This window comes from Prionailurus viverrinus, chromosome B1 (assembly GCF_022837055.1).
Source record: "Prionailurus viverrinus isolate Anna chromosome B1, UM_Priviv_1.0, whole genome shotgun sequence".
NCBI lineage: Eukaryota > Metazoa > Chordata > Mammalia > Carnivora > Felidae > Prionailurus > Prionailurus viverrinus.
In genome coordinates, this window is record NC_062564.1 from 38731672 (window position 1) to 38747981 (window position 16310).

Below are 16310 nucleotides of genomic sequence, written 5' to 3' on the forward strand. Positions count from 1 at the left end.
ACTACTGTATTTGGTGAAAACACAGTCAACATTTTCAGATCTAACTTATATCCCCTTTCCATCAGATATCAACTCTAATAGCTAACCAAAAACAAAATAAAACAAAAACAAAAACAAAAAAGTAAAAGCTCAGCCTCTGCCATCTACTGGAGAAAGAAGATACAGAACACACACATTACAGACAAAACAACTCCAGACATGTACATGATATCGTATTCACTTAAAACTAAGCTCTGTGCTAGCATGTAAAGTAAGTTATTTCTTCTTCCAAAGATTTATGTTTACCTAGCTGTCAAGTAGAGAATGAGAGAAAGGGCAGCAGATAATAAATATGTATGAACACAAAAGCAAAGATAAGCCCAAGACATTTTAATTTGTATAAGACATCTTCACACACCTACACTTACATGGCCATGGAGATCTGTGTTAAGAAGCATCATTGCACAGGTGAGGCAATGGACTCCATCTAAGGGGAAAGACAAGGAAAGAAAGCATTAATTCACTATTTCCTGTTGGCCTTGTTATTATCATTAAATAGCATACACTAAGAACCTATGAAAACACAATAATGTGGCTAGGCACAATTCATCATATTTGGGGAGACAAAAAAATAGATAAAAATAAATTACTAAAGGGACTTCAGTGACAAAGTTGGACTCTACTGCTGGTAAAGTATATTATTCTTACCTCTCTGGAGGGGAATTTGACAGTACACATTGTAAGCTTTGAAACAGTAATCTTTTACTTTTGACACAGTAAATCCACTTACAGGGCTTTACACTAAGGAAATAAGGATCTATACAAAATACAAGGATATCCAAAGAAACATTGCTTACAATGGGGAACAAGTAAATAAAACCCTCCAAAAATAAAACTGTTATGTTTAAGTCATTAAAAATGTTGTCCAAGTATACATGTTTAAATAGAAAAATATTTCATAGTAAATTATTACATGAAAAATGCACTAAATGCAGTATAGTTCCATTTAAATATATCTAGAATAATACATAACAATATTAAAAGATTATTGTCTCTGGATAGTGAGATAATTTTTATATTTTTATTTATATTTTCTTAATTTTTTGAAACACAAGATACAGAAAATAAAATAAACCATTTTCTACTATTCCTTCTTTTTTAACTTTCTGAGAGGAAAGTAAATTAAGAAAGAAGCAAAAGTTAAAGGAAACCAAGATTTGGGTCTTTCATTGTACTGTCTGGGTATTATTCTCTGGCTAAAAAAGAGGAATAGTTATCCTTTTTCGTGACAATTCTTTAAAGGCAACATGTAGGCTACTGGCACAGGATACTATGGATCAGACAAAAGTAAAATACTGGAATAATCTGAAAATATTAAAAAATTAAATATTCAAAAAAAATGTTGTTCAAACCAGAAGGATCATTTCACACTTGGATGGAAACATTGCTCTCTCTTCTTACTTTATAGAGGAAAAGAAAAGGCAATAAGAATTAAGCTTCTCATTTCCAAACCTTAGAAATACTTCTCATTCTTTTCTTGCAATTCTCAATCCAAGTATAGCTGTCCATAGCAGTTGCAGATGCAGAAAAATCTTACTAATGAATGCCAAATGTACAGAAAGGCCTTTCTAATTACTGAATTCATGAATGAAAGAAAGCTTATTTGGGGGCACCTGGGTGGATCAGTCAGTTAAACGTCTGACTCTTGACTTAGGCTCAGGTCATGATCTCACAGTTTATGAGTTCGGCCAGGCATTAGGCTCTGTGCTGACAGTGTGGAGCTTGCTTAGGATCCTCTCTCTCTCCCTCTCTCTCTGCGCCTCTCCCACTCTCTTTCAAAATAAATAAACTTTTAAAAAATCTTAAAAAACAAAAAGCTTATTTTTCAAAGTATGCCTTTGAGGATAGTAGGTGATTTCTGTTATTAATGCCTCTAAGGAGATGTTACCAAATGCCCAAAAGTATATTCATTCCACTTCCAGCTTATTATTAAATTTTAAATACATTAAAACAAATTCCTTAAAAGCATCTAGAAAAATCAGCAGCCAACTCTAAAATATCCCTATCAGTTGAGGGTACACATCCATATTCCTTCTTTCACTAAGGACTGCTAACATCTTATTAGATATGAAGAAGGTTTTAATAGAAACAACTCCCTTTTTATCCCTTTCATTCTCTACTCCGTGATTACAATAGGCCTAACTATAATCAAAGAAAGGACTAAAGAAAATTAAGTTCCCATTTTACAGAGAAGAATGTGACTTTAATGATCAGATGGTTAGTTAATTTAGCTATAGCCTGGAGGGTGGAGACCAGAGACCTGGGGAATAATCACTTTAGTCAATATCATGTACACTTAACTGGCAATACTGAAGCTCAAAGATAACTGCCATTTCTAATGCATCTAGTCCTAGTGATCTCTTCCAGAATCTGTGTTTATGAAAGATTCTCCAATTGCAAATGAAAGCACCTGACCTAAAATCATGAAAACTTTGCTTTATTGCAGGAGTTGACATGGAGGAAAAACCTCTCTTGATAGGGTACATCAACAATTAAATAGCTTAAACTTGCTTTTTAAAATTAGTACAATAAACATAAACTCATAGTTCATTAAAATCATAAACCAAATTCAGTGGTCAGTGTTGTTACAATGAATATCAAACCAAAGCACTGGAGACACACCACAAACTCCAGTGAGATTTGTAAACGTTTCCAAAACTAACCACAAAATTAATAAGCATACATGCAAGGGGTTTAGGGTCAGATGTATAGGAAGAAGAAATAAGAAAACTAGCATTTCATTAAAATGTGCTTTGCATGTAAAATCTCAGAGTGACAGCATGAGCAACTTAAAGCACCCTGTCATAGTATGGAACTGGAAAACTAAGTAAAAATTAATTAAAAGAAGAATAAGGAATATCATGCAGTCATTACATGTCATGCTTTTTAAAGAATATTTAATGACATGAGAAAACGCTCAAATGAAAACGAAGGACAACAGGAAACAAAACTCTGTAATGATTCCAATTTGACATTAAATATTTCACAAACTGACTGGAAGGAAATAAATCAAGCAGTTAATAATAGTTATCTCTAGATAACTAGATGATTTTCATTTTCTTCTGTATAATCTTCCATATTTTCCACAATAAAATATAACTTTAATAATGAGAAAAATAGCCCTTGTTTTTTGAAATACAAACATTTCCATCAGATTACCTTGTGAAGCAATAGTGTCTGGGTTACAGTAAAAATATCTATTGGAGAAATGTATTAAAACTCTCTCTCGTTCTTGAGTTTCTCCCACAAGAGAAAATGCTTTAAAGAAATACCTAAAAAAGAATTAGGGGGAAAAAAGTGAAACTTTAGAAAACATTGCCATACTCTTTATGTTTGACAATTAAAATTACTTCATATAGGGGTGCCTGGGTGGCTCAGTAGGTTAAGCATCCAACTGTCTCTTATTTTGAGTTTATTATCTCAAAAATAAATAAACATTTTAAAAAATTAAAATAAAATTAATTCATATATAATAAGAAATTAATTAGGGGTGCCTGGGTGGCTTAGTCTGTTAAGTGTCCATTTCTTGATTTCAGCTCAAGTAATGATCTCATGATCCGTAACACTGAACCCCACACCGGGCTCTGCACTGATAGCACAGAGCCTGCTTGGGATTCTCTCTCTGACCCTCCCCTGCTAGCTCTCTCTCTGTCTCAAATAAGTATACAAATAAAGAGAAATTAATTATATGAAGATATTCTACAGTTATTCTTTTACAAAATCACTTACTATATAGCCATTCAATATAAATTTATTTTATTCTATAAAATGTCAATACAAAGATGGACAAGGCAATAACAATACCACCTTGGGAAGGTGGTAACTTCCCATGACTAAATGACAAATAGCCATTTAAAAGATCAGTCAGATAAAAACCAAAGAACACTTAAGGCTGAACCTACAACCATGAAGGCTATGTTTTAAAACTATACATGGATCACAGTTTATCATTTTGCTATATGATTATACTTGTCATTGACACATTGTTAAAATTACAATTATATTATTTTGTGTATAGTAGATTTCTCTTATTTTATTTTGCCTATTATCATATTATATTATTACCTTTTATATGGGAAGGAAATTGGGAGCTAAAACTATAAATTATTTCTTGGGTTAGGAATAAATTAATGTATGTATAAAAATTCTTTGAAAAATAAAAATATGCCCAGAACAACACACCAATCTAAATCTGAGTCACTAAGAGTACTGTCTATTATGGATAAACTCAGATGACCCTCACTAGACAAAGCACTTCCCTAAGTATGAGATGAATAGAAAAAAAAAATCCTTTAAAATGTTCTAAAAAATCTTACTGTGGAAACATACATAAAACCTTATTTCTATGATGAAAATGTTGCTGTCTTAGTTTGTCAAATCTAAATTACACTGACCAAACTTTAATTTTTCATAACTTTTATAAACCACATCAGAAAGTAAAGCATAAATATAGATCTTTCCTCTGCCCTTATTTGTTTTCAGTAGAAAAACCTATGAGTGCCATTGATTCATGCAAAGTGCCACAGAATAAGTCACTGTTGTGCATTCTAATCCAAACATCCTCACTTCACCTCCCAAGGCACAGTTTCCTGACTTATAAAACTAGAGGGTTACACAGATGATCTCAGAATTCCTCCAACCGCTGACATGTTAAAAAGTTTATAAGAGTAAATGCTGACTAAGTTTTACTTTTAGCAGTGGCTCTTAGAAATTTACAATACAATAGTGGTGTGAAAAGTGAGGATCAGTGTGTTTATGACACTATTTTGAATGGATCAGCAAAAAGTGCTGAAACAGTTTTGCAGATATTTTCTGATTATTATGTGGATAGTCGTTTTTATTCCATTCATGAGTTAATACCAAAGTATCACCTTAAAAGGCAACTTGGCTATTGTAAACAAATGCTTAGGGAAAAAAATGTATAATTCTACAGCCTGTAAAACTGCCTTTTTTTAAATTGATCATTCAAAAACCAAGTTCCCACAGATTCTACTCCTCCTCGAGACTTACTTTGTCACTATTCTTTACCACATCATCTGCTAGATGCAAAATATGAGTTCATATAGGATTTCATAAAAACAATATATTTTTCTTTCTGCTATGTTTAATAACTATAGAATAATCTGAGCTAAGATTACAAAGTCACTATGGGTTTTAAAAAAATTAAAAATCACACTTTAGCTTCAGCATTACTTCTCAGAATTAATTTTTGGAGGCAAAAAAGAACAGAAGTGATATTTAATCATACCTGAGAGACTGATCCAGTGTCATTCCTGTAAAATCAAAAAACTTCAGATATTCTTCTGCAACTAGTTTGCTAAATTCATTGCTATAAGAAAACAGGATAGACTCTGTTATTAAAGTTGAAGCTATTAAACAAGACAACACACACGGACACATTCAGACACCAGCCTTGGTACAGAACGTACTTCTTGCCTAGGTGCTTTGCGACATCCGATCTTTTGAATCTGTCTAGTTGATAAAGGCGTTTGGCCAACCTTTTGGCTGCTTCTATGTTGCTGCTGGTACCATTACTGAGACTTTCTGAGGTCTCCTTTTCCAGAATTTCAGTGCTCCCCATCTCAGAATGAGTCTCTAGTAGTGCTGTTTTTACCCCAGCATTGCTGTGAGAATTGATAAAGAAGAAAAAAATTAAAAAGATTTTTCTTATGTGACAAAAAAAGGAAAATAGCTGATGAAATTATCATATTGTAGCAATAAATGAAAAACTTTTAAATGGGATAGTTTTAGGCTTAATTATTCATAAAACTATTTACAGCAATATATTTCAATGTACTGAAGAAGTGATTGCTTAAACCCCTTATGAGCAGTTAGGACCTTTACATTTTTAAAAATACAGAGGACTCTAGTTACCTTCATGTTTCTGTGAGTTGTATCTATTGATATTCACTGTATAAGTAATTTAAAAAGAAAATTTTCAAATATTAATTCACTTAAAAATAATAAACCCATTTCATGGCATGCCTGGGTGGCTCAGTCGGTTGAGCATCCGACTTCGACTCAGGTCATGATCTCATGGTCTGTGAGTTCGAGCCCCACGTCGGGCTCTGTGCTGGCAGCTCAGAGCCTGGAGCCTGCTTCGGATTCTGTGTCTGCCTCGCTCTCTGCCCCTCCCCCACTCATGCTCTCTCTCTCTCTCTCTCTCTCTCTCTCTCTGTCAAAATAAACATTAAAAAAAGTAAAAAAAATAATAAACCCATTTCAATGATATAAATATTTTATTAAAAATAATTTTCCAAAATAATAACATTAAATTTAATGAGAAAAGCAATAATTATTTCCATTTTTTACATATTTCTTTCATAGTTGGCTTACTAGAAGACAGCTGGATTCTCACTGCCACTTCTATATTTAATTTGTAAACAATAATATTGTTTTGGTTGAAATATATTAAGAAAATCCAGGGATACCTGGGTGGCTCAGTTGGTTAAGCATCCAACTCTGGATTTTGGCTTAGGTCATGATCTCCTGGTTCATGATATTAAGCCCTGCACTGGGCTCTGTGCTGGCAGTGTAGAGCCTGCTTGAGATTCTCTCTCTCTCTCCCTCTCCCTCTCTCTCTCTCTGCCCCTCCCCTGCCCTCTCATGCTGACTCTCTCTCAAAATAAATAAATAAACCTTAAAAAAAAGAAAGAAAATCCAGCTTATTAGTTAGAAAAATAAGAAGTATTTTAATCTTTTACAGATAATTATATTCTTTTTTTTTATAGGACACCAAAATAAAACAAGGGATAGTTTCTTAAATGTTAGTTGCAATAAAGTATCAATTAACCTTTTGTACTCACATTAAAATTTGTCTTACACTTACTTTTTCTTAAGATTTTATTTTTAAGTAATCTCTACACTCAACATGGGGCTCAAACTCATGACTCCAAGATCAAAAGTCACATGCTCCAGTGACTGAGCCAGCCAGGTGCCCCTGTCTTACACTTTAAATGGATCTTTTACCCAGGCATGATTCTGCATCATACATTGGTCATTTGCAAAATATGTTACACATTTCACTATATAATACTTTTAAAAGTTACATTTATTAAATGCCATGATTATCTCCAGAGAAGTCTTCAAGTATTGAAAAGATATCAAAGTTTTGGTGGCAGACAGAAATATTCCAAAATTCTAATTTTTGACTGAAAGCTCAAATTGTACTGTTGGCAACAAATATAGTCAGTAGTTTTCTTAAAGTATTAATAGACTCACTCTATCAATTTTTGAGAAAATGTTTGCCAATAATCATAGTTTTTCAGTTACACTTTGAAGGAAAACTGGCATTTCACAAAAAGCAACTAGTTTGTAACTCACAACTTAATTACATGTAAGGCTGTCCGAAGGAAAACCATCAGGAGAAGAAGTGCTTTATGCATATTTTCCATTTCATCACATGTGAAAATAAAAAGGAATGGCTAAAATTAACAGCACAGGAAACAACAGATGTTGACAAAGATATGGGGCAAGGGGAACCCTCTTGTACTGTTGGTGGGAATGCAAATTCGTGCAGCCACTCTGGAAAAAATAGAACTACACTACAACCCATCAATTGCACTACTAGGTACTTACCCAAAGGATAACAAAAATACTGATTTGATAGGTCACATGCATCCAGTGTTTATAGCAACATTATCAACAGCCAAATTATGGAACGAGCCCAAATGTCCACTGACTGATGAATGGATAAATAAGATGTGGTATGTATATAGAGTGGAATATTACTCAGCCATCAAAAAGAATGAAACCTTGCTGTATGCAATGGTATGGATGGAGTGTATTATGCTAAAGTGAAATAAGTCAGTCTGAGAAAGACAAATCCCGTAAGATTTCACTGATATGTGGAATTTAAGAAACAAAATAGATGAACATAAAAGAAAAAAAAGAGAGGGAGGCAAACCAAAAAACAAATTCTTAACTATAGAGAACAAACTGAGGGTTGCTGTAAGGGAGGCAGATAGGGGGATGGCCTTAGGTGATGGGGATTAAGGAGGGCACTTGTGATGAGCACTGGGTGTTATATGTAAGTGATGAATCACTAAGTTCTACCCCTGAAACCATTACTACACTATGTGTTAACTAGAATTTAAATAAAAACTTGAAACAAACAAAAAAGTTACGTACAAAAAGGTTAAAATGTAATTATTTTGTACTGCTTTATAAAGGAATTTTTAGGTGAGTTTTGTTTCTTTGAGTACATGGTAATGAAGAATATAATAACAACTTGGAAAGTTTGGTGCCACTACCTTTGTGTTAGAGGCCCTCCCTAAGGAATGTGGTGAAAACCTCAAGACTAGGAAAGGCAACCTGGCTATGTGTGTGTGTGGGTGACATTCCTCAAGACTCTGTAACATAGACCGCCCATGCAGACTGTATTTTACCACATATGGGAAAGAAAGGAGCAAAACTTGTACAAAAAGCAACCCCCCACTGCATTTGGGGCTCAGCCTTTTGGGTCTTAGCCCATTGAGCCCGTGCTGGCATCAATAAAGCTGCTTCCTAGAAAGAAAAGCCTGGGTGTCCCGACTCTCTGTGTGTGACTCACTGCTACACCTTGATTTGTGCTAAAGCCCCCTCCATTGTTTTCGTACCATCAGTGTAAATATCAATACAGTGAAAAAGGAAAATAATGCTGTACTCCTATTATAAAATAGCTTTGACCTCATTAACCTCCTGAAAGAGTCACAATAAGCCCCACTGACCACACTGTAAGAACCTCTGCTCTAGAAAGGGGTCACAAATTAGAACCTGGCTATAGAATGCTACATAATGCATTTGTAACACTAAACCAACAAGAATAGAGTAACTTCCAAATCCTCTCTTTAACTTGGAAAATAGGCAAAGATGTGTTCATGATAAACAACTATGCTTACGTAGCCTTCCAATGTACTTACCATAGACCCTAAACCTGACACAGTCAGAATTTTTCTGTAATGAACCAGACAGTAAATATTTCAGACAAGGCCTCATAATGTCTCTGTCATACATGCTTCTTTCTTTTTGTTGTTTTTTTTCTTTTTTTTCTTCAACCTTTCAAAACTTAAAAGCCATTCTAGGCTAGGCTGAACAGGCTCACAGGCCTAATTTTGTGTGTTTTTGCTCTATCCCATAGTTCTTTAACTTAGCCTGAATTATAAGTAACCATTTATTGTCTAAATCAGGACACTCTGAAGAAGGAACAGGGATAATAAAATCATTAAATATGTAATTATAATTGTTACGAAGTTTGAAAGAGTCATTACCAATAAAAAATTAGTTGTAAACTTACAGCATACAATAAATGACAAAAATCATTATAGCAAAAACGAATAGATTTTTAAGCAAAATTGCTCAATCTCTATTTTTGTCACTTATTCTACCTAACTTACAATATCCCATTTCCTACTACCAACTAGCTAAGTGGCAGCCTTGCAGATTCATGTTCACTATCACTCGAAGGCAGTTCCAGCCACTGAACACCAAGTAGCTCCTAAGGGCTGTGCAGTCCCAGACCTCCCTAACCACTGACAGACCTGAGGGAATTCAATGCCCCTTGCAACTCCTCTCCAAGCTCCCTTATCAGCAAGTCTTCCACAGGCTGTCCTTGAAAGTCAGTGATATGGGGAGGGATAAAGAGAGAGGTTATCCCACTTTGTCTTTTAGACTCAACTATGTGAAAATGATGATGGAGCATAAGGCAAACTGACAGACCCAAATACTCCCTACTCCCAGGTGGGGTATGTTTACTATTCCTTAGGCACTCCTGGCTGCCCAAGAACAAAGGAAAAGGGGAAAAGTAAATGGTTAACTGATAGAGATCACAGTCATGCAGGACCTGGGTCTCCATCAATTTACAAACATCTTAGTAAATTACAAGAAAAAGTCAGTCTTATCAACAGCCTAATCTCCAGAAACCTATAGATTCACTCAGTTTCCTGGAGCCCCAATATCACCTCTCCATAGTGATGTGGGAAACAAAGGCAGAAGGAAATGGCAGATAAAATTAAATTTCCTTATAACCTGAAGCCCACTGACAACTACTTGAGGCTAGAAGACTAAAACATTTCTCCAGGAGCTCCCAACGTCTTGTTGTTAATGCTTTGTTGAGGGAAAAACAACCTTAGCTTGCCAATAGCAAGGCCTCCAGTACCCTGTGAGGCTTCTTTAATATGAAAAGCTCTTGGAAACTTCCACTTGATTTTTACCTTCCCTCAACTCCCAAGTATATAACCAGTCTGTCCTCATGGTCCCTGGAAGCTCTTCCTGCCCAGGGGTCCTGTCCCTTACTTTAATTAAATTACCTTTTTTGCACCAAAGACATCTTCAAGAATTCTTTCTTGGCCATCAGTTACGAACCCCACAAACCCCACCATCACCCCAAAAACTCATCAAAAATTCTGTTCAATGCACATTTCAACTTCACACATTCCAGAGGAAACTGCAGAGAAGCTACAAGTACCAAGCGGAAGCTTATCAAACCCAGACTGACTTCATTTTTTAAAGTCAAACTAAGATGTTAAACCACAGTCAATGCCAGGACAATATACAAACTGGAATTGCTCTAGTCAAACTAAGATGTTTGATAATGCTTCTTTAAACAATTAGCCACCTTAAACAGTTTTCCAACAGAAGTAGATGCCAATTAAAATAAACTGCTACATTATGATGAAATCCTCATGCAAGTACATTTAAGTATTTTTTCATCCTAAACCTTCCTCTACAGAGTTACCACCCACTTTTATAAAATTTATCCTATCAGAAAGCTGAATGTTTAATTATATACAGCAAACCTATAATCAGTAAACTCATATTAGAAAATTCTTTTAAAGGGCAACTTACATTTTGTGTTTTCCCACATAAGTGGTAGAAATGTAAAATATTTATTCTAAGAACTGTTTTAGTTTCAATCAAGTAATTTTTTTATAATTATAAAAGAAAATCCCTGGAGTTGTGTTCTCATGCATTCTCTTACTCTATATATTAGCTATCACGTGAAAAAAAGAAACAAGTGTCAAAGAATTTTCTTTTCAATTAAACTGCTACTTATTCTTTTCCATGACAAATTCATGGCATATATTTAATCACTCTATGTAAAGAGTATAATTATACTACATGTACAGTACTACAAAGATTTTCTTCAGATATAAGAGACTTATCCCAATGAACATATATTTTTTAAAATGTAGTGGTCAAAGTCATTCTTATTTCTTATTTTTCATTCCTCATGTTTGCTTCCTCTTTCTGCTCTCTTGCCTGTCTCAGTCTATTTCACCTCATTTTCCCCACATTCACAAAAGGAGGTAATTTTCAAATCTGTACAAATCAGACTTTTCTGGATCTTCTTGAAAAAACCTTTAGTAAAAAAGAAATGAGGAATAAAGTGAAGATAAATACCTCCATTCCTAGGTGGTTTCATTCTGCCCCATTTCACAATTTATGAGATTATTTGAACAAGAACAGAGACTGTTTCTTTTAAGTCAGAAGCCTAGCAATACAATGGCAATACATACTCACCAGCAATCAGACAGACACCAAAAAGAACCCATCTCAGAGCCTAGCATGCCTGGGCCATACTTAATCTTATAAGCCCCTTCCCAGCACTCTTTGCTCCACAATTCCAGTGTCTGCTGGTCCACCAGGGCTTCTAAGGAACTAGTTCCCTATGAGGTCATATTATTATGACCTCATCTTCTTGGCAGAGTGCTTGCTGTTGGGGTTTGTGTAATGATTTTACAACCCCAATAAAAACAGGAACCAGAACACAGGGGCCACTGTATATCAAGAGCAGAAACAACAATGGCAGCCCAGCCTTGTTCATACTTGATAAAGCAAACTGGATGATGCCTCTCAGCAGGAATAACACCCCATTTTTTTTCCTAGAATAAAGAAGACATTGTCCATCTAGTCTGTTGAATATTAGATGCTTTCAGTAGTTTGAATTTTCCTTTTCTTGCTAGCTATTTTTTTCTTCTTGATCAAGTAACTTTATAATCTCATAAGGTGAAATCCCTAATAGTCACTTAAATGTAGAAAAAACTTCCCCAAAGGTTCTCACTGTGTTCTAGAAAATGCTTCACTGGGGCCTGCACCTCATACCTCCAAACAAATGTGATATCATCAAAAGAATGATCAGATCATTGAGTCTGATCACCAGGCATTCTCATAACCTTTTTATCATACTATGATTGCCACATTTCCTAAAAAAAAAAAAAATACCCACTTAAATATGATTTTCATAAAACAAAAAAATAGTTTTTTAGTGTATCTCAAATACTGCATGGGACATACAGGGACATCACAGGGGACCTAAAAAAATCATTGAATGTTTATCTGAAATTCAAATTTAACTGGCCATCCTATATTTTACCTAGATTTACCTAGTAATGCTATCTTCTAAAATGTTTGTTCTAAAATTATTTGAAGACTTCCAATAATGGTGTTCTCTGTCAACTGGTAGTGTGTTTCACAATCAGATTCCTTATGAGAATATTTTGACTTACTTATGTGATTTAATTTTTATTCTTACTATTGTTCTACAGTTTCATCAAGACCTTCTCTCAGTTGCCTATGATCTACTGATCTTCTCTACTCTAAATGCAAAAGGAAAACCCTCTTTTCTCTGCATACTTTACCAGCCTGCATACTGCCACCAAAGCTGTAATAATATGTCTCCTTTATAAAAATCCTACACAAGATAAAAATCTATATTCTGTAGCATGTCAGATTGTTGGGAAAATAAGTAAAGTTATGCACCATAAGATGGTTGACGGGACTAACATAAGCTCTAGTCTCTAGCTTAGAGACTCCTCTTCCAGGTTCTTCTTCCTACCCTGTTTGCCCTGTGTGCCAAATTACTACTAATGCATAATGCGGAAGTAACAAACGATAAATTGTCCCCCATTTTTGTGTTTGGGACTTAGACCTCTGGAGAGGGATCTCCTCTGAGCCTGCTGGTGTAAAATAAAACTCTGATTCACCAAGATCTCCAAGTGCTGCTTGATTTTTCTGCCAGCAATCCAGCCTGGTTCCATAACAAGATAAGAACACTCACAAGCTGACCCCCAACTGCTTATTTAGATTTATGATCTACCATTTTCTTCATGCTTGGGCCACACAGGAATATTAGCTGTGCCTTCTTGTTATCCTACCCTAAAATTCTGGGGTGCCCCATTCTGCAAATTCTTACTGATTCTACAAGAGCCCAGGTGAAATAACTTTTTCAAGAATCCTACTCCAACTCACCCCTGCCGCAGTCTCAGCCTGATAAATTACCTTTATTCTAGCTCTGCTTTTAAAAGTCCCATCTCTCTCACCTACTACAATCTTGAATTTCACTTTGTATCCCATCACAAGAATAAGTTGAAGTTATTCAACAGCCATCTGTTAGAAGGATCCAAGAATTGAGCAACTACCTGTGCCCACTGCCCCCACTATCCTCTATGCTATACTATCAATGACATGTAGCACCAACTTTCTAACTCATTATGACTAATCCTGAAATGTTCTAGAGGCACTGATGTCAGCAGAGGGTACCAGTTATGTTGCCTGATTTCATATTTACTTTGAATTTAAATTTTTAAAAATTCTTTAAACTTTTATTGAATACAACTAGGATTAAAAAACTAAAGTAGGCTAAGGTGTCAAAGCATTTCCTGCCTCCATTTATAAAGTATACCTAGGGAATTGTGCACAGAAAACAACAACAAACAGCCACCTAGTTCAAATTTTATACTATATAAGCTGGGTAAAGGCCAGTCAGAAGAATCCCAAAGAGAGGAAAGAAATGACTCCAGTAGCAAGCAGAATGAAAGGGCCAGAGGGAGCAATACGACCCTGGCACCATTCTTCAGGCTGAAAATACAGATGGCAAAGGCCTGGAACCAACAAACTCAGGAAAGCTGGTACAAATGCAGAGCTTTCCTGGCCAGAATGAACGTCAGTCAAAAAGAGTTCTAAGTAAGTCATAGCAAGGTACACATAAAATCCTGAGGTCTAAATTGCCTTTAAGAAAGAAAAGGAGGGGTGCCTGCGTGGCTCAGTCAGTTGAGCATCCGACTTCAGCTTAGGTCTTGATCTCACAGTTTCTGGGTTCCAGCCCGGCATCAGGCTCTGTGCTGACAGCTTGGAGACTGGAGCCTGCTTTGGATTCTGTGTCTCTCTCTCTGCTCCTCCCCTGCTCGTGTTCTGTCTCTCTCTGTCTCTCAAAAATAAATGTTAAAAAAAGGGAAAGGAAAGGAAAGGAAAGGAAAGGAAAGGAAAGGAAAGGAATTCTTCTTGGCCATCATCATGCAGGACATTTATTTTTCAGGCACTGCAGAGGTAGCACATGATCTAATCTTGGAGGAAATGTAAATGAGAAATTATTCAGAACAGCTACAACACCTCCATGGTACACACTCACCTTGCAGCATCTAACACTGATTAAGCACTTACTTTGTGCCAGCCACTGTCTAGTAATCCTAGAAACCATCTCTAATCCTCAATAACCTTATAAAGTAGGCAGTAGTACACCCATTTTACAGATGGAAACTGAGGCACAGACCTGGACACGAACAATAGTACTCCAGTACCCAAGTACTTTATATCCTTTACTACTATAATTTTGCTACTGTTAAGCATTTTCTGGTTTGTTTTTGCTGATTCAACAAATATGGTAGAAAACCCCAGGGGAGATAAAAATAAACAAACATAATAAATGAAAAAAATTACATATATATATATATATATATATATATATATATGGTATGTTAGAAGGTAATAATTGCTATGGAAAAATAATAGAACAAAAAAAGAGAGATGAAAAATCTTAGTTTGAGGAAAGGGGTAGATAATAGATATAGTTATAGATACAGATAGATACAGATATAGACATAGATATAGATATAGATATTGATATAGATATAGATATATTTAAGTTTATTTATTTATTTTGAGAGAGAGGGGAGGAGGATGGCAGAGAGAGAGAGAGAGAGAGAGAGAGAGAGAGAGAGAATCCCAAGCATGCTGTGTGCTGTCAGCGAGAAGCCAGACATGGGGCTCCAACTCACAAACTGTGATATCATGACCTGAGCTGAAATCAAGAGTTGGATGGTAGACTGAGCCACTCAAGCACCCATTTTTATTCATAAGGTGGTCATGGGAAGTGTGAGCAAATTGAAGGGTGGAGGTGCCATCAATTAACATAGGGAAGACCAAAGTTGGCACAGGTTTAAGAGAAAGAAGTTCCACATGAGGGAAGGGAAACAAAAATAATATAAAAACAGGGAGGGGAACAAAACAGAAGAGACTCATAAATATGGAGAACAAACTGAGGGTTACTGGAGGGGTTGTAGGAGGGGGGGATGGGCTAAATGGGTAAGGGGCACTAAGGAATCTACTCCTGAAATCATTGTTGCACTATATGCTAATTTGGATGTAAATTTTAACAAATAAATGAAATTTAAAAAAAAAGAGAAAGAAGTTCCATTTTAGACATATTAACTTTGAGATCTCCATTAGATATCCAAGGAGATATGGGAATATGGCATATGTAATACTTTCACAAAAGACATGTACCTGGGCCCTACTCCAGGGAATTTTCAGACTGTTGGCCTGAGGGGGGGCTTAGCATTTTCTTTTTAAGCTCCAAGATGATTCTGATGTGATATCAGGATTTTTAGCCACCACTGTAACCCATGAAGAAGCACTATAGGTCTGAAGAGGGGAAATGGAGAGATGTGGATTTTGATCAGATCAATTTTCTTTGTAACATGGGGGAATAACTGTACGGAGACAAAACTGAAGGCAGAGAGACCAGCCAGGAAAGTTATCAAAATACTCTGGCTAAGAGACAAGAACCTGAAATGGAAAGATAATTCATACAAATATTAAAAAAACACCTGCTCTGAATGAGATTTAGAAAGTAAAATGAAAGAACATAATAGTGATTTGGAATGTGTATGGAGTTGTGTTCAGAGAGCAGAAGGCTAACTCTACTTAGAACCTGAGCAGAATACGTTGGCCACCAACCAAGATAACAAATACAAGAGGAAGAGGTGGTAATGTGTGCAAGAGCGCACACACACATGCACATGCAGAAACAAGAGATAGAAAGAGAAAAGAGCGTTGAGTTTGGTTTGAAGATGCAGTAATATAAGGTTTCTATAGGACATCCAGGCAGACCTATCTAGTAGCCACACCAATCATCCATTACCTGTGGGAACTCAATACAGGCATAGCAGTTACCTCCATCAATGTGGATGGGGTCACCTGGTGAAAGACTGTAATATCTCATCTGACCAAAAAAC

The 16310-nt window shown here is 35.7% G+C and overlaps 1 protein-coding gene across 7 annotated transcripts in view; it reads right to left on the bottom strand.

The window, feature by feature from the left end:
* Positions 1-16310, bottom strand: part of PSD3 (pleckstrin and Sec7 domain containing 3) — a 789820-nt gene that overhangs the window by 366951 nt on the left and 406559 nt on the right. For 6 of the 7 annotated variants that reach the window (XM_047855372.1, XM_047855373.1, XM_047855375.1 and 3 more), the window contains 4 exons: positions 5469-5663; positions 5288-5368; positions 3199-3311; positions 408-466 (listed from right to left, as the gene is read on the bottom strand). In XM_047855372.1, the coding sequence (XP_047711328.1) occupies positions 408-466; positions 3199-3311; positions 5288-5368; positions 5469-5663 (448 nt within the window). Of the gene's footprint in view, positions 1-407; positions 467-3198; positions 3312-5287; positions 5369-5468; positions 5664-11538; positions 11666-16310 lie in introns of those variants that run through there. The other variant, XM_047855378.1, reaches the window with a different exon arrangement.